The following is a 27,377-nucleotide window of genomic DNA, read 5'->3' as shown; positions in this document are numbered from 1 at the left end:
CCATACCCAGCTCCTATCAAATGTTTAAAGAAGAACTAGTACTGATAGTTTTCAAATTCTTCCAAGTAGGAAATATTTCCTAACTTAACTCCATGAGGTCAGCCAGCTCTGCCCTGATAACAAAAGATATCACAAAAAATTACCTATTGTTTATGAAACTTATGAATATAAACATAAAAATACTCAACAAAATACTAGCAAACACAACAGTATTATGTAAAAAGTATTATAGCTTGGGACAAAGTGGGATTTACAGAAGAGATGCAAAGGTGGTTTATCACACAAAAATCTATTGATGTTATAGTAAACCATATTAATAAAAAACAAAATTCACATGAAAATCTCATTGGACACAGATAAATCACTTACAAATTCAACTTACTTTCATGATTAAAAAAAAATCAACAAACTAGAAATACAAAGAAGCTTCCTAATTATGATGAAGGATATGTATGAAAAACTCCCAACAACACACTCACTGGTAAAGACTTAATGATATCCTGGGATGAGGAACAAAACAAAGGTCAGCTTTTACCACATCTATTCAATACAGTATTGGAACTTCTTGAGAGAGAAACTAGGCAATAAAAAGAAAAGGCATACAAATTGGAAATAAAGAAATAAAAATACCTGTTCACAAATAGTATGACCTTATGTAGAAAACCTAAAGATTCCACCCACATCAAAACAGAATACAAAACTGTTAAAAGGTAACAGCCAAATAGCAAAATTGAAGTTTACAGTCAAAACTCAAAATTCAGTTGTAGTTAGTGATATAAAATAACAATGTATAATCTGAGGAGTAAATTTACCGCCACCGCCACCGCCACCGCCACCACTACCGCTACCAACCAAACAGGAATAGAAGTATATGACTTTAATAAAAAGTAATCAACAAAAAAATCCTTCAGTAGTAAACCCCCCAATAAAATACTGAAATCTACATGAGTAAAACAAAGATGCCCACTATCAAATCTCTATCATTTCCCAGTCAAGTGTGATAAACCAAGAAAATAAAACTATTGTTAAAGAAAAGCACTTAGGAGCCTGAGGCAGGAGGATCATTGAAAGTTCAAGTTCAGCCCTGGCTACAAAGTAAGCTCAAGGCCAGCCTGAACTATAGAGCAAGACCTTGTCTCAAAAAAGACAAAAAAGAATGTACTGATAATGTGATTGTATACAAAGATAATCCAAAGTGTCTCTTAGACTAAGTGAATTTAGCCTAGCCACAGAACACCAAACAAAATGAATTGTGTCTCACGAACACTAACCAGAAAAATGAAGCTTCAAAAAAAAGTGACTTCATTTATAAAAGCATCAAAAATAAGAAAATACTTAAAAACAAATTTAACTGAAAAACTTGTACATTAAAAACAAAAGCAACAAGAAACAAAAAACTGCTGAAATAAAGAGATCTTATATAAACAGGGAAGCATCGTGTACTCATGAGTGGGAAATTTTAATGTTATTAAAATGGCAATACTGCCCAAAGTGATCTACAGACTAACATTGCCGGCTAGCTTGATTTTTGCAAGAAAAAAATTCTAACATGCAAATAAATTCTTGGGTGATCCCAATAGTCTAAACAATCTTGAAAAAGAACAAAATTGGAGGACTTGCATTTCCTGATTTCAAAACTCACTACAAACAAAGCAAGGCTGCACACATCTCTAATACCAGCATACAAGAGGTAGAGGCAGGAGGATCCTCACAAAATTGAGACCAGCATGGGCTACACAGAGTGTCAAGGCTAACCTAAATAGTGAGATCCTGTCTCAAACTAAAACAAACAAAAAACAAAATGGGACAAAAACTCATTACCAACTCACAGGAATCAAAATGGTATAATAATGACATAAAGACACAGAAAAATGGAAAAGGACTGTAAATAAGCCCTCACACATAAATATAGTCAACTGATCTCAATAATTATGACAAGAGGATTCAATGGGGATGACCAGTTTTTACTATATACATATATATATATATATATATATATATATATACATATATATATAGTGCTAGAGAAACTGGATGTTCACATGTAGAAAAATGAAGTTAGATTCTTATGTATACCACATATAAAATAAACTGGATTAAATACTTAAGTGTAAAAGCTAAAGCTTTGAAATGTTTAGGAGAAAAGCTAGAGGAATCAAGACACTGAATTTGACAATTATCTCTTGCATATTAATATCAAAAATCACAGGAAACTAAAGAAAAACAAAAAAATAGGATTTCATCAAAATTTAAAATTTTTGTTAAACAAAGTAAAAAGGTAACCCAATAAATAGTAGAAAATAATTAGTGATTTCTTTTTCTTTTTTTTTTTTTTTTTTTGTCTTTTTCATTTTTATTGGTACTGGGGATCGAACTCACGACCACCTCCTTGCAAGGCAGGTGCTTATGCCGCTGAGCTAAATCCCCAGCCCCAATTAGTGATTTCTTACAGTTTATTTTTTAAATTTTGTATTACTTGTAAAAAAAAAAGAAAACATTTACAAATCATGTAACCAATAAGAAATTGTTAACCACAGCACTACAATTCAACAATCAAAAACAACTCACCTTAAATTAGGCAAAAACCTGAACAGACAGTTCTCAAAAGAAGATACCAGAAATGGCCAATCCATATGAAAAAATACTCAACATCACAAATCACTAATGACCCCCAAATAAAAACCACAATGGAACAGTACTTCACACACATTAGAATAACTAAATCTAAAAAAAAAAAGTCCCATAGGAGACATGGAAAAACTGGTGACCTTGTGAATTGGCGGTGGCATGCAAAATGGGGTGGTGCTGTGAAGATTAGCACGTCAGTATCTAAAAAATATTCTACAGAAATACTACACATACAGTTCACTTCTAAGTATATAGTACACAAAAGAACTGAAAGCAGGAACTTGTATAAGTATTTGTATTATGATGTTCATAGCAGCATTACTAAAAATACAAGAGGTTAAGACAATGTAATTATCAACAGATGAGTAATAAAAGGTATTATACACATACAATTGAATTATTCAGCATTAAAAAAGAAACACCTGCTATAAAACAGATGAACCTTGAAAACATTATGCTAAATCAAACCTCAAATAAAAAGACAAATGTACTTTTTTTACACAGTACCTAGGAATAGCTATTTTCCAGAAACAAATCAAAATAAAGATCCCCATGGGAAGGACACCCAGGAAATAGATCATTCTTGAAAAGGATACAGAAGTTTTGTCTGGAATGGTAAGAAATTCTAGCAACAGACATAGTGAAAGCACAACACTATGAATGTACTTAACACCAATTAATTATACAATGAAAAATAGCTAAAATGGCAATTTTCATATTACATTTACTGCAATTTTTTAAAAAGTCACTTTCATCTGAAATAGAATGATTCACAAGAGAAGCATACAACAGCTTATACTAGGTACAAAAGTTAAGTGAAAATGAAATAGTCAAGCAAAATTAAAGATTAAAATCTAACATGATTTAGAACCTAAACTCAATGGAATACTTTTAGGTAAAGAAAGTACAGTTTTACAAATGACTGAAGCTCTAAAAAAAACCTAAAGGAAAATAAGATGAATGTATCAAACAAGAAGCCAGAAAGCAGAAGACATGCTGGTTCTAGGAGAAGGCTATCAAGAAGCAGAGGCCAATTAGATCCTCTAGTAAGCTGTGCAAGCAAGCCAGGTGCGGGCCCAGAAACAGAAGCCAGAAAGCATCTTCTGTGAACCTACTGGCACATATCCCTCCCACCAGCCAAGCAACTGGCTGGTTCAGGGACAGGCTGAGTTGATAGCAACTGAAGTACACAAAGCAATTGAATGCTTGCATTGTTTGGTTGACTTTGTAGGGCTGCGGCCGGTGGTCTGAGCATCTATTAGGAGGATAACAGTATGCAGTGTGGCAAATATGGGGGGATTTCCTTCTACCTTATTTTAAAAATCCAATATTGTTCTTATTGTTTTGTTTTGTTTGATACCGGGATCAAACTCATGACCTTGCACTTGCCAGGCAGGTGCTTATGTTGCTGCTAAGCTAACACCCAGGCCCTGCTTTGTTTTGATTTATTGTTTTGCTTTATTCAATATGCTGTTTTTATTGGTTTTATTGTTTTGTTTGGTTTGATTTTGCTATGTTTGATGGAATGGACAACTATTGTGAAGATAACAAGAAATACTATGGTAGATATTGTTGATTTCCTATTATCTTCCTTTGAAGTTCTGTATCAATTTCATTGCTTTGTTTTGATTGGTTTTATTCTGTTTTGTTGGGTTTTTACTATCTTTAAAATAAATAAAAGTATCAAACAGAGACATTAACTTATAAAAAAAGTTCTATATAAATCGTATGCTGTCAAAGGGTAAGTCATATTCCCAGCTATAATACTTACTAGGCATATGACCATTAGTAAGTTATTTAACCTCTCATTACTTTCATTGTTCTCATCTATAAAACAAGAACAGTAACTTGTAGCTACCACATAGGACTGTTCCCAGCTGTCTGTCTTCTTAAAATTCTTAAATAAATTTACATATGACCAAAACTTGATTATGGAAAAACAAGAAAAGTAAAAAGAATGAGGTTTAACAGGACTAAAATAATTGAGTGCTGAGAGCATTCAGAAACTGAAGTCACTATAGTCAAGGGAGCTACACTTTGCCAATTTATGGGTTCTATCCAAACTGAGCAAAGGACCAGCAGCTAACTGGCAACATTAACAAACAATGCAGTAATACACAGGAAGAATTATAAATTTAACCAGTTATTTCAAAGTCAAGACTTACTTAATATTCCAAAATAAATCTATGTAATTTACAGTATGAACAGGTTAAAAACAAAAGGTCATGCAGTTCCATCAACAGATTCAGAAAATAGATTTGATACCACTTAAGAAAACATAAAAAGCGGACAACATCATATTTTTCCCTCAAAAATAAAAAAAAGGCACCACTCAATACTACATTGGAACCTGTAACCAATTCAATAAAGCAAGTAAAAAAAAGACATAGATGAGAAAAGAAAAAATGAACTGTCCCTATTTGCTGATGATTGTCTATGCAGAAAATCCTGGTGAAGCTATAAAATCTCTGAACAAACAGAAACCACCAAGAACTAGTAAGTGAATTCAGCAAGATTTTATGGTCAACAATCCATTATATTTCTACATATTAACAATGAACACAAGGAAATGAAACTTAAAATTACAATGCCATTTACATGAAAAAAGAATCTTAAGATATAAATCTAATAAAAAAATGTATAAGAATTACATTGAAAACCATAAAACATTAAATTTTTTAAATTATGTATCTAAGTGACAAATAAATAAATATGGTATTCATGGCTTAGAAGAAGAAACATAAGAGATGTCAATATTCTCAGAATTAAATTATAAATCTAATGAAATTCCTATCAAATCCATGTAAGTTTTGTAAATATAGGCAAAATTATGCTAAAATTCATAGAGAATAGGACAGGAATTAGAATTTAACTACTACTAATAATAACATGGAAGAAATCACCACCCAACTTTAAGATTTACTATAACACTGTAATAATCAAGATGGTGTGTTGCTATACATGGGAAGATAGACAAAGATCTATGGAATCTGAATAGAGAACCTCTAAATAAATGAACACAAGAATAGCCAAGTGACTTTTGACAAAGAGAAAAATTGGGGCCAGGGACATAGCTCAGCGGCACAGTGCGTGCCTGGCAAGAGCAAGGCCCTGAGTTCAACTGCCAGTACCAAAAAAAAAAGAAAAAAAAATACTTAGTGGAGGAAAGTAGTCTCCCCCTAATGGCTCTGAGGCAAATAAATATTTATTCACAGGAAACCTCACATCTTCTTTCTTTTCTATACAGTTCAGACTGGCCTTGAGCTCACGTTGTAGCCTAGGCTGGTCTTGAACTCGCAATGATCCTCCTGCCTCCCAGAATACTAGGATTACAGGCATGCACCACCACACCCAGCTTTACTTCATATCTTCATAAAGTTAAATGTTGAACTTCTGGTGGGAAAGTAGTATAAAAATCCTTGAGATCTATAGATTAGTAAAAATTTCTTAGACATATCACAAAAAAATACAATCTATACAAGAAAAAAAGCATAGGCAAACACTCTTGCAAGGAGTAGAAAGAAACAAATCTGCACAATATTGAAGGAACCATAATAACAAAGGAATCAAGTAAAAAGTTAAAAGAAGAAACCAGTAAGAAAAACATAAAACATGTATTTGATATGCTCAAAAAGATCAAGGAAATGTATATCCAAACATTACTAGAAATTTTTTTTTTTTTTCGTTTTTATCAGTACCAGGGACCGAACTCACAACTGCCTGCTTGCAAGGCAGGCGCTTATGCCGCTGAGCTAAATCCCCAGCCCACTAGAAATTATTAATCTTAATAACTGAAACTCCTAAATAGCAACCATTAAAATATCCACACATGAGTAGTCAGAAAAACATTACATAATTAAGATGGACACTTTATTATCCAATTAAGGTGGATAATTAAATAACATAAAGGTAAAAGAAAAAGAAACACAAAATAAGTAATAAAATGGGAGACTTAAATCCCAATGTATCTTAACACATTGATTACAGAGATGTCCAAAATGAATGTATTATAGTCCAAAGGTACCCCCCTCCCCAAACTTTATGTGCCCAGTGCAATACTGTTGGGTAGTAAGGCCTTTTGGGAACTCTTTAGGTCATGAGGTTCTGTCCTTATGAAAAGATTAATGCCATAATAAAAGAGATTACTGCAGAAATCTGGCCCCCTATTTGGCCTTCCCAGCCTCCTGTCACACAAGGACACAGCACTACTCCTCTCTTCTGTTAAGATATGACATTCAAAGCACTATCTTGAAAGCAGAAACTGGACTTTCATCAGACAACCAACAATGCTGGCACCTTGACTTTGTGTCTTTCTAGCCTTTGGAATTAATAAGAAAAGAAATTTGGTCCTTTATAAATTACACGGTCTCAGGTAATGTAATGGAACAAGAGAGTATTTTTTAAAAAATTCCCATTGTACATGAATAGCATTAAAGCAAAACAAAAATAATAATATTAAAAGCTTTTGGGGGGATCTGGGAGTATATCTCAGTAGTACCTGCCTACCATATTCAAGGCCTTGGGTTCATATCCCACCAATGAAAACAAAAAACGGAACCTTCCAATTTTACAAATCTCTTTATAGTATCCAGTGTCCAGTTTATTATGTTAGTTAGACTTTCCGATCCACTTCTCCATCCAATCCTACTATAATATACTGCCTGATTAAAGAATGAAAATTCAACTTCATACAGCCTGTTCAAATAATTATGGAAACTCTTTGCTACTAGGCTGACAAGTAGTGTTTCTTAAAGATTAGTTACAGGACTGTTAAAACCAAATCAATGAATTTTTTGCACCGTCTACAACATCAAAATGTATGTTTACCCTGCACTTTGAACAGATCTTTTTATTTATAAACAATTTGGGGCAGAGAGTGTGACAAGTTTATAGTTATAGTTTAAGCTGGCCTTGAACTCACAATGATCCTCCTACCTTAGTCTCCCAAGTGTTGAGATTATAGCCCTGCACCACCACACCCAGATATTTTTATGAATGATTTTAAATAACATCATGCATTGGTCATCCAGAAAATACCGGCTAACTGCATTATATACTCTTCTAGACACTGATACATTTTAACAGGTGATACAGAAAATTTTTATTAATATTTTCACCAATCTTACACCGGAAAAACCTTAAAAGTATCAGGAAGCCATCAAGCTCATGGTAGCAGATAAAAACTTCTGAAATTTTAATTTTCACCTAAATCACTGACCACAAACATCATCAGTTGTTTTCTAACCTCCTACGTTAAAATCCAGCTAACATAGGTCCTTCCCAAGTAACATACTCATACAAATAAACCTATACATATTCTTCACGCCGAAGGGCATATTATCAACAAACTTACATCTCCATTCCCTTATACTTCTTGTAGACAACCTCCTTTTTCATTCCAAACACCTGATAAATATTTAGTGCAGGACAGTAAACACTTCATCAAATAAAGGGACTTAATTTTAACATTTTTCCAAGGTCATCCCATACCTTACCTCATACCAATTTAGTAAGATGTAATGGTTGTTACCATGTAATGATATTCATTAATGGTATTACTAATCATCACCGAGCATAACTATTCATCATCATTCTACCTCAGTTCACTATGCTGTGTTAAACTGCGATCAGCACTCACTTTCCAGATGTGTCAAATCTAATAAAAAATGTGTCAGTGGGCAGCTATTTTAACCTTTTAGTATACTGTAGGTTTGTTCAAAGACGACTTTTATTCCTCATTTGGTCAAATTCTTTTTTTTTTTTTTTTTGTACCAGAGAACGACTTTGCACTTTCCAGGCAGGCGCTATGCCACTGAGCTAAATCCCCAGCCCTACATGTGGTCAAATTCTATACCACTGCTCCTACCAAAGGATTTACCTTCTCCCTCCAATCTAGTCTAAGTATTTAGATCTTTTCCTTACTACTTCATATCTCATCTTGTGCTCAACTTAACGATACCCATATTTTACAGTCAGTTTAAATTTTCTCATTTAGTGCTTTCTGTGTATAAAGTACTGTCCTCTGCACACTATGGAAACAGTCCTTTGTGGTACATTCAACTCAGATGTTCTTTCCACTACACTACACACAAAAGAACAGAAAGCCTAACATGTTCTGTCTATATTCCTCCAGACATTTATCTTTTCTGAGATTTAATTTTATTTATAAAGTGGCAGTACTATCTGTCTCACCCAGTTCATGAGATTGTTGTAAAGATTAATAAATGGGCAAAGTCTTATGAAAATCAACATTGGGGTCTCCTTCCAAAATCCAGAGATAAGAGGGGGGGAACCACAATATAGCATCTTTATACGACTGTATAATTTTAAAACATTATCCCCGGGGCTGGGGATTTAGCTCAGCGGCATAAGCACCTTCCTTGCAAGTGTGCGGTCGTGAGTTCGATCCCTAGTACCGATAAAAACGAAAAAGACCAAAAAAAAAAAATTATCCCCCAGAACACATGCAGTCTAAATTGAAATACCCATTGTATCATCTTTCCTAATATGATGTTACCCTTAGTCATAGGAACAAACAACAGAAAGAGATTTTCTAGTAATTAAACCACAAGTATTTGCTGAACACTTACAAGGGATCAAGGACTGCTCCAAGAACTGGTGAGATACTGGTGAACAAGACAACACGCCATCCGGAAACGACACTCACAGCATCAGGATCTCAAAGCATAGTAATTCAGAAACCCAACAGTTGTTTAAATAATTAAAATTTGTTTTTAATAGCTGGGCATGGTGATGTGCACTTGTAATTCCCAGCACTCAGAAGGCGGGAGCAGGAGGATCGCAGTGAGTTCGTGGACAGCTTGAACTACTTGGCAAGACTTTGTCTTAAAAAATTAGTGAAAACATTTAATCTCATGGGGATAGTAAATTTCCAATTTCCTTTGAACATGTGAAAATGTTCTACTATAAAGTCAACCACTCTTTCATTACCTTTTCTTTCACATTAAAACATTTCTTCATAAAGAAAACCATAGGGGCTGGGGTTTAGCTCAGCGGCATAAGCACCTGCCTGGCAAGCAGGTGGTTGTGAGTTCGATCCCTGGTACCGATAAAAATGAGAAAGACCAAAAAAAAAAAAAAAAAAAAAGAAAACCATAAGTTCTTTCCTTATGGCAGATAAAAGAAATGAGATACTGAAGAGTTACAGTGATGATGAAGGGAAACATTATTTACATTCTGTATCAAACTTGACAACCCTCTTCCATAAGATTTACCAAACAAGTGATCTTGGTTATTTTTCTCTCATTGCCGAGACAAAATACCTGACACCCCAAATTAAAGAGGGAAAGGTTTATCTAGTTCACAGTTTGTGGAGGTCTCAGTCCATACTCTGCTGGCTCCAAGGTAGAATGGCATATGGCAGAGGTCAATGGTTCACAGCACAGAAAATAACAAAAGCAACAAGAGCAAAAAGGGAGCCCCTTATACTGTATATAGGCCACATACACCCATAACCCCAGTGTTGGGCCATGAATCAATCACAAATTCAAGAAGCCCACAACCATGACTGCATGAGGCTTTGGGGAGACATTGAGACACAAACCATAATACGAGTTTTTTCAGCAAATGTCAGAAAATGTTCATCTTCTTTCATATACTGTGGTATATTAACTACAGTTTTAGAAAGAGAAGAAAATGGCTTGGATGGATGGCAAGACCTTTTCCATTTATTCCACTTTACCTTGTTTTCCTCACATCTACTTTCTAAACTAGATAAATACAATGTCTAGCAACTTGATGACTATTCAGTATTCCCGAGGCAGGCTGTGCAATCAACTAAAACCTGTCGAAAACACAAATTCCAGCATACTATCTCTCTCATCTCCAATTCTCCCATAGTAGGAGCACCATAGGAGATTTGGTTCTGACGTGGCTGATCCATGAACAATCATTCAGAAATCCTTCAATGAAACTAACCCAAAGACATCATCAAGGCAAAGCAACATTAAGACATACACTCCTTAAAGGAGCAAAATGTTATTGCAGTTGGTGGTCTTACACTTGCAATCTTTGGCCCCTGGTTGGCAATATTTATTCTAATATGAGAAATAAAGTTTAACTACCAGTCCAGTTATTTAAACACAGGATTGCATTTTTCATTAACTTTATAACAGGAAATACAAAAATGCAATTTTATCAAATTTATTCAACACAAGAACGACTGGTTAAATGACACCTGCCTGAGCAATGCTGCTCTGGGAGGAGAGACTAGAGATAAACTGTTAAGTGATTAAAAGGCCAATTTAAAAAAATGTTTTGTTGTTGTTGTTGTTTTTCGTATTTTTTATCGGTACCAGGGATCGAACTCACGACTGCCTGCTTACAAGGCAGGCCCTTATGCTGCTGAGCTAAATCCCCAGCCCCTAAAAAATTTTAAATAAACCATTACCACTTGGGTTTCCTTTAATGAAAAATCTCCATTTTAGTACATGTGCTGTCTGGCTCTGTCAACCATGTCATTTTCCCTTTCTCTTGTTAAATCAACTCCAATTCCCATCCTTCCCTCTTGGTGTTAGCCCTGACCCCACCACACCCCGCGCCCTGACTCCACTGAGATTTAAGCAGGCCTAAGCTCAGTGGCATTCTATTCTGACCACCTGACTAGCTCAGATATAGGCACATGGATGTGAACTCTATTCCAAGATTAGATGGATTTATTTTTACTATACCTGAACAAGTAATCTCAGAAGCTACTAACAATCATCTTTAACCATACAGAGTTGTTTACCTGAGAAGGGAAAAAGACTAAAGCAGCCGAGCTGGAAAACCAACTGCCAGTCACATCATCTAAGGTTTCAATCAAGACACTACTGAAGCTAGACTCTTATCTAAGAATCATTCAAAGGCAACATGCTCCTTTTTGTTCAAACTAAATGGGTTGGGTTTTCAACCTCCTACAATTAAAAGATTTCTAATTAATATAGCTAAGAGAAATCTTTGCAAAGGTCCTCACAGACTTCTATACATTAAATTCAGCGGTTATTCTAAACTACTATAAGAACAAGGCAAAGATTGAGCTGAATGCTACAATTATAAAACAAGCTCATCATTTTTACTCTGATAATAATTTAATTATAATTCATTTAATAATAAGCACTTACTCTAAAACAAGGTTAATAACGACTTCCTCTTCTCTGAAAAAAAAAAAAACTACACATGCTCTGGGTGTTGGTGCCAAGTGGGTAATGTCAAAAGACTCATGAGCAGCCTGGAGGGGCAGGATAGGCTGCAGGTGAAAAATGTTTAGAATCAGGCCAGAGTATGGGGTATGCTGGTGAAAGAAAAAAGGCTGCCACTTAGCAGATTACACAGTTGTTTTGTGAAGTTTCAAACATTGCTGTGAAAAACAAAGTTTATCTCATTTGATCATTACCACCCTATTATAAAAATTATCAATTCCATTTTACAGATTGAGAAAATTATGGTTTATAAGAGTTTAAGTGACTTATCTAAGACCAAAGAGAAAACAGAAGAGACACTATGATATTGCTGCCCTACCACACTGCCCTAATTTTCCTGGAAACTGCTCATTTTCATGTTTCTCATGGAATCCCACTTTCCATATCACTACTGAACAGTTAAGAAGTGGGCACCTGACAGATGTAACCAATGAATCTTTTCCTTCAGAAGTACAGACATGAGAGTCAGAGATTTTAGGTCAGTGGATAAAGCTGAAGCCGTTAGATATAAAGCTTTGTTACTCTGAGTAGCGGTATTTCTACCTGTGACTAAAACCAAGGAGAAAGATGTCAACATAAAGAATGAGAGAATACCCAGTACCGATAAAAAGGAAAAAGACAAAAAAAAAAAAAAAAAAGAATGAGAGAATAGAGAGAATAAGTGTTGTTTGCATTTGAAGCCCATGTTTCAGTTCTCACTGAAGTTTAACTCAATCTTTTTTTAATGAAATCAGACTTCCATGAATTCACACATTTTTTGTGTACAAAAATTTGAATTAGGTTAGATCACTTACAAAGAGCACTAATTCAGAGGAGGAGACAAAACAAAAACAGAGGCATGAGTATAGGGTAAAAACATTTACAACAATCAACTAGTATTAACAGAACACAAAATCCAGAACTATGTTTAGAACCTCAGGTGATTCTCTGCAGACAGATAAAATTTAACACATAAAACAGACCCTTACAAGACAGCTGTGACCAAATTCTAGACTGCATACTATACAGCCAGGACTGGTGGCTCATACCTCTCTCATCAGGACACTGAGACAGGACGATTACTGTGATGTCAGAGGTCAGCCTAAACTACACCAAGATCCTGTCTCAAAAAAAACCCCAAAATAATCATCATCATCTACATCAGATCAAAATCTATACTATACTACATCTACACTATAGCAAATCAAAAAGGAAAGAAAATAAGAGTGTAATAGAGTAATCTATGATTTATGTTAGGAATTATAGACAACTGGGAAGCAGGACACAGAAGAGAACTCATGAGGGAAAAAAGGTGGACCCCGGAAATGTGAGAGTAAAGTAGGCAAAATATATAAACAAAAAAAATAAAATAAAATAAAATCCATATGGAACATTCCACTTTGAGAACTGGGAAGATAATAACTAAGTAAGTAAGTAGACTAGGATCACATGACAAAAAGCACTAAGGTTAAGAAAAAGAAAGATACAGTATGGATTACACTGGCATGCCGTACACTGTTCCACTAATATAAGAGTGTTAGGTTGAAAATTTGGATTCCAGTGGAATAGCAACAACAGAAAAAAGGATTCAAGAACATTTAAATTAAAGTATCCTGGGGCTGGAAATATAGCTCAGTGGCACAAGTGCCTGCCTGGCAAGCACAAGGTTGTGAATTTGATTTCAATATTAACTAACTAACTAACTAACTAACTAAATGTATCCTATTCTACTTTTCTGCCAAGATTGTAAGTAGTACTTTTACATGGAACTTCAAGCAAATCCATATTATAAAAGGAAAACCAGAAGAGTAACTATTAACACCCATCACTGCATGTAACTATAGCCCTGGATATAAATTATTCCACCTAATCCTCATAATTAATACCTATAAAGTAAGTTTTATCAAGTTTCTCACTTTATAGATTAAAATATATATTCAAGGTCAAAAAAGTTAAATAATTTGCCCAAGATGACACAAATAAACAAAAACACTGGCTTGTGGAGTACACAGATAGTAATTCACTTGATCAACACCAAAGTTCTTTCCCTAAGGACTGTGATGAAAATGTATAATGATGACAACGATAGCTAACATTTACCAAATACCATGCTTTTTCTATGCATTACCTCATTTAATATTCCTAAGAGCCCCATAACTTTCATTTTAGTTGATATGTCTGATTACTAAAGCTGCTATGAATTTTGCCCAAAATCAAAAGGCCAATGGCTGATCTGGGTAGAATTTAAAAACCAGTCTGACTCCAAAACTCATTCTTTTTTTTTTTTTTTTTTGTCTTTTTCATTTTTATCAGTACCGGGGATCGAACTCACAACCGCCTGCTTGCAAGGCAGATGCTTATGCCGCTGAGCTAAATCCCCAGTCCAAAACTCATTCTTAAGCACTGTACCACACATCTCACAAAGCCTACTACAACTAAGAAGGCTAAAATCCTTGTAAAATTTAGACTAAAAAAGGAAAGACAATTCACGAATGTTCAAATAGTCCTTAAAATATGAAAAGATATCAAAGTTATACTGAGATACTACTTTTCATCTATTAAAATTCAAATCAAAATACTGTTGGTGAAAGCAATAGAAAATCCCATATACCACAATACTAATGGAAATGCAAAACAGCACAACTCCTAGAAGGGATGGAATACTGAAAGAATGAGCAAAATTGTATTTGTGTGTACTCCTGACTCTGAAATCTCACTGCAATGAATTTACTCTAAAGACACCCTGGCAAAGGTATGAACTGACTTACATGCAATGTTACTAAAAGCACAAGGTGATACAAAACACAAAAACCCACTGAGAGTAAATAGTTTTAACATCCACAGACTGCAACACTATGGATCTACAAAAAGTAATGAGGAAGATCTCCATACACCAACACAGAATTTAGTATATGTTACTCTTTGTTAGAAAGGGGAAAAAATATGAATATAAACTTATGAATATGTACGTATATATTTGCTTTTTTTTATAAGAAATACTGGAATATTTAAGAAAAATGGGAAAGGAAAAAGAATAGGGCGCACAGGACATGGAATGAAATACTGAAATATTCCTAATTTTGAAATAATTGAATATTCCTAATATTCTTAAATACTGAAAACCTGAAATAAAATAACCTAGTTGATGTCAAGTTGGTGAAATAATCAATATAATGTACTTTTTCTTTTTAAAAATAAAATATAATTTCCCCGAAGACTGAATAAGGATTAGAAAATTTCAATCCAGTACCAATGAGTATTTGGGACACTGTGCCCACCAAAAGGTAAAGTGTCTTGGAAACATAACTGATTCGCAAGTCTGGGAAAAGAAATGTGCAAGATAAGCCTGAACAACATAACAAAAATGAGAAACTATCAAAAATTATTAGGGTCATATGCTAGTAACCTAAGAGCCAACATGAAAAAGCTCTTCTTAAAGGCAGTATCAGCAAGGATGACAAAAAAATGAAACATCAAAAATATTCTTAAATGTTTTCATAATGATTGCACAAAACAAAGGGGAACAGAGGTTATATCCTGTTGGCTGTGCCTTATGGAATACACATGCTCCTTTGCATACTGGCTTTTCAGGCAATAAGAGCTCAGAGACTGTGGGGCTGAGGAGAGTAAGGTGGTGGATGTACTCTCCTGCCTCCCTTCCTGCCAGCTGCCAGATCAACATGACTCTTTCTACTTAAACCCCTTTCAGCTGTCTCCCAGAGAGCTGCCCTCAGGCCTCACTCTCCTCCCTTGTCCCTAGAAGTGGTAGCAGTTCTCTTCCTTGTTACCAGTCTCAGAGGTCTGACACTATCCTTACCATTTTCCTTAAATATGGTCTTTGTAAACACTCCTTTCCTAAACTTCCCTCAAATTATTCAGTTTGCCTGTGCTAAGTCTGTCACAGTCAGGTTCCAAAATACCTTCTTCTGCTAAATGGCAATTAAAGAAAGTCTGAAATATTCATCCTGTATATTCTGAAAAGTATTTCAAAGTAAACACACACCCCTAGATGGTGAGTCAAAGTTCCTCTCTCAATAAAAAAAAAAAAAAAAATCACAGTAAATAAATATGAAAAGTAATAGAAGCATTATTTTACTATTTATAATAAGTAATTTAGCTAATGATTATCAAGGATGGAACTATTAGATAAAAGATCAATAAAATATTTTACAAAGGAAGTTATCCTAGGCTGTTGCCACTCCAATACAATGAACCACCTATGAACAACCTTACCATCACTAAAGATGGTCCAGACAAGACATAATCTACAAAATACTTGAGAAAAAACTCCAATGTAATTAAATCAAACTTCTAAGTCTATCAATTTATACAGAAACAAGTTAAATTTAAGAAAACAGAAAAGGTGGATGAAGGTATACTGATCTAGTCATGTCAACAAGACATTAGAGAAGGAGTGAGAGGTTAAGGACACGAGACTGCTACACGTTTAAAAGATTTTTTAAAAAGACTTAACAAATTAAAGCAACATGAGGATTCTGCCTAGACCTCTATTTTAAATAAGCAACTATTAAAAAAAGAAAACCTCTTTTAGTGACAGGGTAAAGTGAATATAAACTAGGTATTAATGATACTAAAAGAGCCTTTAATTTTGTTAGACATGACGATAGTCACTGTGGTTGTATAAGAAAATATTCTATTTAAAAAAGATGTTTATTTACATATGTTAAGAGTGACATACAATGAGAGCATCTGGAATTTAACGTTTTTTGATAAAAGAATAATGGATGAATCAAGTGCAACCCACGTTTTGAAAGGTTCAGAATATGGATAATAAAGATTCACTATCCTGCTCCTATGTACATTTGAAATTGTTCGTTATAAAATTACCTAATAAAACCAAAAAATCCCTGTTTTTCCTCTTCAAGTACAGTTTTCAAGCTTCAGTGCATCTAAGAATCCACATCTCACGCAGAATCCTAGGACTCATCTCAAAAATTCTGATTTTGTTTGTCTGGGCATGGGCCCAGATTCCATTTTTAAACAAGTTCCTCAAGTGAATTTGATACAATCTACAAACTCGTATCTGAAAATTACACACTTAGACTGCCTTACCACAAATCTATACATACATCACAAATTTTAAGGAAAGGTACCACCCATTTGTCTTACCTTTTTCAAGCCTACTCCACCTCTATGCTAAGGTGATAAGTCATTTAATTAAACTTTTTCCTGAGACCATAAATTCCATGAAAGCAGGAACCATGTTTGTTTTTACTCACCGTGGTATCCCTACTGCCTATCAGTATGCCTAGCACAGAGCACACACCAAATAAACATTTGTCAAGTGAATGACAAACAGTAAAGGAAAAAAAAAGTACTAACATGATTCACCTGTTTCAAAATTAGATCCAGACAATGATCTGAGAAAAATTTAAATTTTCATGCCAAAAGGTGGTATAGTTTCAATAAAAAGGCAGCATAAGTAAGCAAGCCTAACGTTCAAAATATAATACAAGTATAAAATATCTTCTTGCCCAAGACATCAGACTTAGGACAGTCACATGAACTGCTAGCTTCTTACTGTTTAGTAACTAAAATTAAAAAAAGGTACTATATTTTCCACAATTCCAAAAAAAAGAGGGCAAGTATATTAGAAAAGTGCACTCCATAATACATTTTAATGGATATACATATGAATATCTTAATTACCACTCTATGCTTATAAATATAATTGACAAATTCAAAAAAATAAGTGCCAAATTTAACAAAGTTAGCTTGGGAACTAGTTCCAAAGATAACAGTTGATGATTGTATCTATTCTATAACAACATCATTTAGCTTTTAAAATCTTATTTAATAATGACAAATTTTAAAGTGCTTATGAAGTATAATAAACAAAGAACCATGGAATTTTTAGAGATACAAAGGACATCAGTAACTGTCTGATCCAACTGTTCATTCTAAGATAGGGAAACAGAAGCTCAGGAAAAAAAAAAAAAAAGATGTACTTGAACAAGCAAGAGTTAAGAGCAGAACAACGCCTGACAATGCTTTGCATTTCCAATCTAACATTCTTTTCACCACACCACCCTATTAGCATGTTTTAAAAAATCTTTCCTCTTGTGAATTATAGTACTATCAGTTCATCTTTGTGTGTGTGTACTCATCTTCTTGCGCATGCATGTGTGGTACCCACCGCTATGCTGTAGGCTTTAAATAAATGGATATGTTCTTTTTTTTTGTATTTATTTTCAAAAACAGAACTCCACAGGTCATGTTTAATACATGGGCTATTCTGTCATTCATAATAGAATCTAGCTTGACTATATAACTGTAATACCAAAACCTATAATCATGAAATAAAACTATGAAGTTTTGTAAATTCTAATCTAAAATCTAAAACTGAGAGTTTACTTTTTGTTCATTACACAATTTTATACAAAATTCTTTCTTCTGGATTAGAAACATTTCTGACTGGAGAGGTTAATGAATGGCCCGATTCATGTCTCACTATTACTCTGAGCCATCTTTCTACACCCACGGGGTGCTTATAGTCCAAGAGGGCCTATTTACAGAACACATACTGAAAGCATAAAAGATACACATAGAAAGAGAACAAGATAACTAAATCTCAACAATTCAGCTCCCAGCTGCTTTCCATATCAATCTAAATTCTTGACATAAATTATGACTACAAGCAATCTCCAAAAGTCCCTCTCCATTCTACTACCCCTCTGTCTGTCTACATTTTCAGTTATAATTGGCTTGGACGCTTCGATATGGCACAGCTAGATTATGAATTTGTTGGCATGACTTCAGCAATCAGGTAACATCAGTACTTTCCTGCTTAGGCACAGTGACTAACCTTTGCCAATAATACTGTACCACAAATACGGTAATAATAATGGTTACCAATTAATGCTTACTAAGTACTTACTATTTGTGATTAATGGATTTGCTTGTATTATTTAACTTTCAGTAATCTTACAATTCTCCTAATATTCCATTTACTAGTTCTCAGAAGTTAAAATAAGTCTCCTAAAATCCTCCAATGAGCACATGACAAAGCCTAGGCTTGAATCCAAGTTCAGACCTTACACACAGATATACTGATAAATTGTCTCTCTTGCTTATTAAAAATGTTCTTGAAACATACTAACATCAGTACTGTCCGGTCTAACTTGGGTGAGTATGTACCCCTAGTCCTCACAACCTGGGAAGCTGAAATAAACTGATCAACTGAGCCCCAGGAGGTCAAGACCAGTTTGAGCATAACAGAGACTTCCATCTCTCAAAAGGCCATGGGATCCAAACCAACCAGATGTACAGCTGATAATGATAATCCCCATTAATTTGTAAATTATGAACACTGACAAGCACATAGCTTTAAGGTCCAAACATTTAATGACTTATTCTCCCAACAATAATGGAATCCCCAATGTGATCAATTCAGCTAACAAAGCATACAGAGAGATTATGCAGCAATAATCTAATTCTGAAATGCTACCTAAAATCTGTTGTAATAACCAAACATGTAGGCTGGATCTGTCAAAAAAACTTCACCACAATCCAGGCATGGTGACATACCTGTTAATCCGAGCACTTAGGAGGCTGAAACCAGGAGATTGCAGTTCAAGGTCAGTTTAGCCTACATTGTGAGTTCAGGAGCAGCCTGAACTACATAGGAAGACCCTGTCTTTAAAAAAAGAAGAGGAGGAGGAGGAGGAGGAGGAGGAGGAGGGAAACTTAACAACAAAAATTTCATTTTAGTGATAAGGACAGGTAATTCGATTGGGGGAGATTTAGGTCAGTGGTAGAAGCTCATCTAGCAAGCGGGAGGTCTGGGTTCTGTCCTTAGCACCAAAAAATTTAAAAGCTAAGAAAAAAAAAGTAAAACTGTTAATGACAAAACAAATAAGTTTATGGAGAAAAGCTTATTTTTGCTGAGTGGTAACATCTAAGAAGATATACCTTCAGGATTTTCAACCAGGTAAGAGTAAAAATAAAGATTCAAGTATCATGGGTGTAGAGATGATAGCTAATGGCTTAAGAATGGATGAATGTGCCAAGATAATAAAGAAAAGGTTAACTATTATAGGGCAAAGACTGAAATAAAGTAACAAAAATACAAGGAATGACAAAAAGGGAAAGCCGCAGGTCACGGAAGCCCAGAAAAAGAGAATGAAAAAAAAAACCTCTGAACTTACATTTATAGCTGTCTTCCATATTCGGAAAACTGACAAATACTATTAAAAAGTATGTACAAAAGGACCACAGAGTGTTAGAACTCAGTAACTAATACTAGTTCTCTTCCCCTCTTCCACCCAACCATTGTTACATCATCTTTCAGTTGCAATATAAGAAAACTGAAAGAAAAGTCAAGCTCTTCAAGAAAACTTTTTAGGTTTCTTCCAGCTACAATATATTATACTGCTAATATTCATCACTACTGCCCCAATAAAAAAGCTGTCTTGTTGATAAAGTTAGGTTTAAAAATACATGTGCCAGAAAACTGTTCTAAAAATATAAGATTGGGGAAATTCCACTTGCTGAAGAGTAGACCTAATAAAAGAAGTTATGTTAGTTACTTTACTCCTTGCTGAGAACAAAGACCTTCCACCCATAAGCATCGTTTCTAGAGGTTTCAGTCCATAACTGGTTGGCTCCAAGGCAGGGTGGCACATGGCAGAGAAGCAATGGTTCCTAGCAGACAGAAAGTAGCAAGACAACAAGGGACAAGACAAGCCTCTTTCTGTCCCTCATGTTACATCCAGTCTACCAGGATTAGGGCAGTGCCAAAGCAATCAGTGGACTGATTTGGTAAACACCCAACTACTGTCCTAGCATTGTACCATGAATCAATCACACACTCTGGATTCAGTCATCTCTGAAAAAGCCCCAGCTATGACTGCGTAAAGTTTTGGGGGACATCTAAATACGAGCCATAACAGAAGCGAAAGATAGTTTAATAATCTTATTTTTTGTTTACTATAAAATAATCTAGAGTATTGTACATGGCACATAATACATACTTAATAAGTATCATTAAATAAACCACTGAGAGTCGAAAAGTAGGAGAGAAAAGCAACTAATGGAAAAAGGTATTGTTTAATACAAGAGGTCCACTAAAATCCAGCTAGAGAAAAGAAGAGTCTTGAAAAAAAAATTAAATGATCTGACAGTTTATTCTGAATGGCAAAATAAATGACAGCTCAAAGCTACACATTCACTATTATGCAAAGAAAATTCAGGCTAGATCCTACAAGACTGGATAAAGGATTTTTGTCTCCAAAAATCTTTATCAAGTTCAAAATGTTTAATATAAAATTTCATTAAGTTTTCAATAAAGTTATGAAAGTAAAAAGAAAAAAGGGCTAAGATTATAAGATTGCAAGGGGGAAGAATAAACCCATCGCTTAACTATTGCCTTTTTCAAAGTGCTCTTTTAGAATACTTGAGCTCCATAATACCTGGCTAGTCTAACTCTGAAAGCCTGTCCACTTCTTTGACTTTTCCTTTGTTCAACCCTCACCTTTCACCTTTGGTTCTCTCTAAGATATGCCTATCATTACATTAGTTTCAATTTGTACTTTGTGCACATCTTTTTCAAATCATTATCTTTATTATGAGCTCGGTTCCAAAAGTCTACAGGTCATTTGTTCTTGGCTATCCCACTAGCCCCTTCAAACACCAGAAATTTAAGATTGAATTTTTCTACAAATTTATTCTTCTCAAGCAATTTCCAACTACTGTTGTTACAATCTCCCTATAATCCAGGCTTAAATTTTTTAGAATCATCCATCCTTTGTCTCTTTGATTTCCCCTTCTCCTTCTAAACTCTGCCAATTAAGCTCCATCAATTCTTCCTTCCTCATTTTAATGTGCCAATTTTGGGCTTCAATCATTTATGAGCTTTTATTACTTAAAAATCCTCCCATCTTACTCTTTCTCCATCCTAACCCATTGTGCACAAAACTACCAGACTCACTTTCTTTCATCCTGTCAGTCCTAAACCTCTTGCTTGGCACTCAAATTCTCCAGTCTCAGTCTCTCCTTCCAAATGTATTGTTTCCTTCTAGCAAGTCAAACCTCTACCCTCAATATTATCATTCATCCTCCCTGAGAACCTTCTATCCTATCCATCTATCCATCATAGAAGCAAACTTTGGTGCTCTCTCAACTCACCATGATTTTTTCTCTTCAATTTCTACACACACACACACACACACACACACACACACACACACACAATCTGCCCTAAACAATCATTTGGAAATTATCATATATTTTCTCAACCTATGAAATGTTTGGGGGCCGGGGGTTTAGCTCAACAGTGTAAGTACCTGCCTGGCAATTGCGAGGTCGTGAGTTCAATCCCTGGTACCACAAAAAAAAAAAAAAAAAAAAAAAGATGATGAAGAAATGTTTGTCTTTGTTTCTATGCATATATATATATATATATATATATACACACACACATATATGAGATTAACTCGTTTTACTAAATATTGTAGACTAGACTCTTAGAATCATGACTTACATTTCTTTGTATTTTCCACATCTCAATGTTTGAGAGAATCCCACAAAAGAAATCTATAGCATGAGGTTACAACTAATGAATTATCTATTAATCCTCTCTATAACATCACATCATGTAATAACAGAAGCAAAAAGCAAAGCAGAAGCTAAGGGTGTAGTTCAGTGGCAGAGTGCCTCGCCTGGCAAATACAAGGCCCTGGGTTCAATTCTCATAATCTCAAAAAGAAAACAAAAACAGTCATAAAACACATGCAAATGGAACAATATGAGAAGATAAAACAGATGTCAATTAGATGTCAATCTAATAAGATGTCAATCTTCTTTACTGTTTTTCAATATGAATAGCATCCATAATGTTGGTAAGACATTTCAAACACTACCCACAGTATTATGTCACAGTTAAGGATGCTTTAGAGTGATTTTGAAAACTTTCGGGAGAAACCTTATGCACTAAAACCACTGAAAGGTATTCAGAGTAACTGATACACATATTAATTGTAAATAATCTACAAAATTTTAATGACTGAAAATGAAGTTTTTAAATGGTATTTCTCTGAATGGCATTATTCTATGCCTTTTATCTTAATCCCCCAAACTGCATACCTAACATAAATTCTCTGCGGCCCCTACAAAATCCTATCCATATACATGCTTTATGAAACTTTGTAATAAGAGATTATGAGGCTTTGTTCAGATTTTAAAAGTTTAGTTGTTAGTAAAGGGAAAACTTCGTACAGAGTTAGCAAATACTAGTGTGGGGGGGGGTCAAATTCCCATTATTTATACATGGCTGTATATATTACTAGCCAATTATTGATTTTTAATGTCCCATAATAACTTCTTCAGGATGTTTTAAAAGTAACAATGTTAAGGACAGCATCACTAAACAAGGGCAGCTATAACATCAGTGTGCTACTTTTGCAACCAACAATACTCCAAAAAAAGGTTAACAATGTGATAACGTATTATCAGTCATCTTGAAGTACTACTAGAGCAAAAAGTTCATGAGCCTCAAGACACCTATATTTAGCGCAAAAAAAAAATCATTCACTATCGATTCTCCACCGTTACTTCCAACTCAAAAACTCTTTAAGAGCTAAATCTCTGTAAATGGAAAGCAGCTGTTCTAAGATTCCTGTCAAATCGATGGAGAACAATATTGCGTACTAAGATCGCCATTCAACAAACTACATACGTGGTAGTAACTCTGACGTGATGACTTGATAAAGACACCTCCAATTGCAACTCTCTATGTACATACAGTATGAACTGAGTCACAACTACAAGTTGAGAGAGTGGTTACTACAGGCCAGTCAAACGGTAAAAAGAGCCACCCCACGCGATTTTCGTGGTGCTCCAAAAGGCTGCAGGACACGGAACCTGGCGTCTTCCACAACGACCGTGCGCACCTGAGACTTTCTCTTTTGCAGTTAACTAGATTGAAAACAGGAGGAAGGTACACATGCGGAACCCCAGACAGGCAAAAGGGAACCGATGCCACTCACCAGCAAACAATCCGAATTCACTTCCGATTTGGGATCCCGTAGCAGGTTGTCGATTTTTTCAAACCGAGTCTCAAAACTGTCCCCAGTCGACATGTTGCTGCTCCTGTGACAATACCGTCGTACCAGGGGCGGAAAGCGATTTCAACCAACTTCCTCAGCGGTGGGTTTGCAGCCTCAGGGCGGAGGAGCCGGAACCTCAGGGTCACCAGGTGCGCCAGGTCCCCTCCTCTTGCCCGTCACAAAGGGGGCCTCCGCGCTCCAGACCCCAGCCTGGAGGCGACAGCGACCCACAGTCGCCCGGACGCCCAAAGTCGCATCCCACCTGGTAGCCCCTCACGACAGCCCAGAGCGCCGTCGCCCGCAGCCCGCTCGCTGCAGCCTAGCGGGTCCCGGCCGCCCTCACCACCGAGGGACCCCGGTCCCTGGACGGGCCGGAGTGGGCAGAGAGCGAGCAGCAGGGTGGAGACTCCCTGGGGCGGCCGGGCGCGAGCAGAGGAAAGGCAAGCGCGCGGGCGGGCGCGGAGCTGTGCCAGCTGCACTGCCGCTCGGCCGCGGCCCGGCCCGGCCCGCTCAGCTCCGAGGCGCTGGGGGCGGTCTAGCCCCTCATCCCGGTTTCGCCTGGGCCCGGCCCGCCGCGCCGACCTGCCTCGGCCGAGAGCTGCTCCGCGCGGGCCAGGCTTACTCTCCCATTTTGTCCCGTCGCTGCAGAGGTGACTGCCGCGGTGTCCGGAGGGGCAGGGCGAGGTCGGTGCCCGATGGAGACTTAATAGAGGACGGGTTGGAGAGCCGGCGACGAGAAAGACGACTGTCGGCCCCCGGGCGGCTGCTGAAGGGGAGCTCCTGGGAGGGGCTGCGGTCCTGGCTGGGAAAAGGGCGAGTCGCGGCGGCGAATGCCTGGGGGGGTGGGGCGAGGGGGGCCGAGAGGGACTAATATGTCCGCCTTCCTGTTCAAACAAACGGAGACCGCCGCAGCACACTGCGCATGCGGAGCGCGGACGTTCCGTAAGGGAACTAGTCCGATCTCGCGCACGCGCGCGCGCTTGCTGGCGCCTCTCAGGGCGGGGCGGACTGGGTCGTGGCGGGAGGGGCGGGGCGGGGCGGGGCGGGACGCGCCCGGGGCGTCGCGAGAGGCTGGCGGGGTGGAGCCGAGCGGGTGTGGCGCCCGGAGCCCAGCGGACCTCACCCCTAGCGGATGGTTTTGAGGAGGTGTCCCGGAACCCGGAGCGGACTGAAGTGTTAAGGCAGAGAAGGACCTCTTTCTGGTTGCTATTTAGATAGCTGCCCGGTCTCGGTGACCAAAGGGAGAATGCTGACGGAAACTGCACCTGATACTTCTGTCAGCGTTACTATGGGCGGACGGTCGCTGTATTTGTGAGACGGGATCTCACTATGTAGTTCAGGCGGGGCTTGAACTCGAGACGAGTCCTTGAACTCGAGTCCTTTGGCCTCGGCCTCCAAAGCTGGAATTATAGGAGTGGATTCACCATGCCCGGCGAGAGATAGGTCGTTTTGGACGGAACAAAAAGCCTTCTCTGCGTTTATTTCGCCCGAATGGAGTTGGTTTTCCATCATCAGCCCTCCCTGTCCAGTGTGTTCGCAATTCAGTGGGGAAGTTAGGAAACACTCAATGAGCCCACGCCAAGCGTGTGTGTCTGGGGAGCTTTAAAAATCAAACTACAGAAGATGCAAACAATGGAAGTCAGGCTTCATTTAATTAAAAGAAAAATCTCATGGAAAAAAAATCGGTATTTTTAAGTAATTCTCACAATCACATCCTCATTGTAGTTCTCTCCATTGTGTGCAGTGCTGCTCTTTCAACTCCAAAGCATTCAATGAAACTTGGAGATGTGCTTTTAGCAGAACTAATGTGGAACACGAAAATAATGAGAATTTATTCCTAGTTCAGTTACTTCCTTGGCTGTGATGCGAGAGAGGATGAAAAGTTGTTACTCTGCTTGTTGATAATGTTCTTCATTGCTTTCATCAAGAAACCCGTCTTTCTTTGTTTCTAATCAACCTGTTTTGCTCAGGTCAAATTAAAGATTGTGAGAAAACGTAGATGTTTACTCCACATTGGTTACAGACGAACCAAACGTCTTTCTATATAAACAGCATTGCACCAGCATCCGAGCAGTCCACCAACCTTATGTGAGTCAGAGGTTAGAAAAATATTATGTTGTTTGGAAATTTTTTTCTATTTTTAGTTTATTAGATACGTATCAAATGTTTAGTTATGAAGCCTGCTGTATAAATCAAGGTAGGAAGTTTTCACAAAAATTAGAGCAAAGATAAAAACAAGAGACAAACGCTAGATATTTTATTAAATGCTTTTGCAGTGACATTTTTGGCTGCAGTATTTCAAGTTAGTCATGAGAATTAGATTTATTTTTAAACATAGGGCTTAAAATAAATCTGGCAGTTGTACTAAAATAAATTTCCTAAATCCTACTAGTCCTTTATTACCATTTTTAGGTATTCTTAGGAATTTTGTTGTTTCTCAGAGAACTGAACATTATGTTGCTTTCCATTTGGACATGAAAAAAGTATAGGTAGCCAAGAAAATACATGAGTAGCACTGATACAGGAAAGCTACTAGAAGCATATGTGAAGCTTACATATTTTATCTATTTGTGATGCTATTCTGATAATTGTAACAAACCTGTTAAATATTAGATAACTCTACCAATGTTTTTGTTTTGTTTTTTGAGCCAGGGTCTCACTGTGTTCAAGCTAGTCTTGCTTTGTCGGCCTCCCCAGTAGCTGAGACTATAGGTATACACCATGGCATCTATAGTCCCACTGTTTAAATTATTAAAATTTAAAAGTCCTCAGTTGTAATATGGTAGAGTTATATGACATTAAAGATGCTCTCCATCTTTAAAATTCTGTCTTCTAATTGTGTTTATCTCTCCAAAAGTATTTGAGGTAACCCTTAACCTTGGGGCATAAGACTGAGTCCAGTGAGCCTATTCCTTATTTTTCTACTGTAAATTTGAACATTAGCATTATAGTGGCTGGTTGTGTGTCTCAGTATGTTTCCCCGAGGGATACAGCAAGTAAGCTATATGTTTAGCACTTGGTATGATGAACAGCAAGAAATGTGCATGTATGCAAAAGTGGCACAACTTTGGACCCGACTTTATGCTCCTTCTAACTAGTTTTGTGTATGTTTACCAGAGCATCATAGGGGGTCCATTAGACCCACTCCACTATAGGATTTATTAAAAAAAAAAAAGAAAGAAAAGTTTTGAGTTTTCTGATAGAAGTAGCCCAATTCAGTACAATGGCACATAAAAAAACGGATTTGCAAGTTTTGGAGGAGGTCAAAAGTGAATCATCAGATAATTCATGAATTGGTGATAAAGATGATCCATTATGGCAAAATACATGCTTTCATAGCAGAAGAGTAGTGTGGGTGGATGATGACAACTTTGATGTTGACCCTGTGAGGCAAAGTTTCTATGATGTAAAATGGAGCAAGAATCAACTGATGCAGACCTCCTGATTCAGGATGATGAAGAAAACAGCAAAGTGAATACAGGGGCTGGAGGTTTAGCTCAGCGGC

At 36.7% G+C, this 27,377-nt stretch overlaps 1 protein-coding gene across 1 annotated transcript in view; it reads right to left on the bottom strand.

The window, feature by feature from the left end:
- Rock1 (Rho associated coiled-coil containing protein kinase 1) overlaps positions 1-24,070 on the bottom strand; it is a 123,347-nt gene extending 99,277 nt beyond the window's left edge. The window contains exon 1 of the mRNA XM_003474112.5: positions 23,813-24,070. Coding sequence (XP_003474160.2) covers positions 23,813-23,905 — 93 coding nt within the window. The 5' untranslated portion in view covers positions 23,906-24,070. The remainder of the gene's footprint in view (positions 1-23,812) is intronic.
- Between the last annotated feature and the right edge of the window lie 3,307 nt (positions 24,071-27,377).

This window comes from Cavia porcellus, unplaced genomic scaffold (genome assembly GCF_034190915.1).
Source record: "Cavia porcellus strain 051 isolate PalLab524CR breed Dunkin Hartley unplaced genomic scaffold, mCavPor4.1 scaffold_20, whole genome shotgun sequence".
Classification (NCBI taxonomy): domain Eukaryota; kingdom Metazoa; phylum Chordata; class Mammalia; order Rodentia; family Caviidae; genus Cavia; species Cavia porcellus.
The sequence above is the reverse complement of the archived record's forward strand: the minus strand, read 5'-3'. Positions and strand labels throughout refer to the sequence as shown.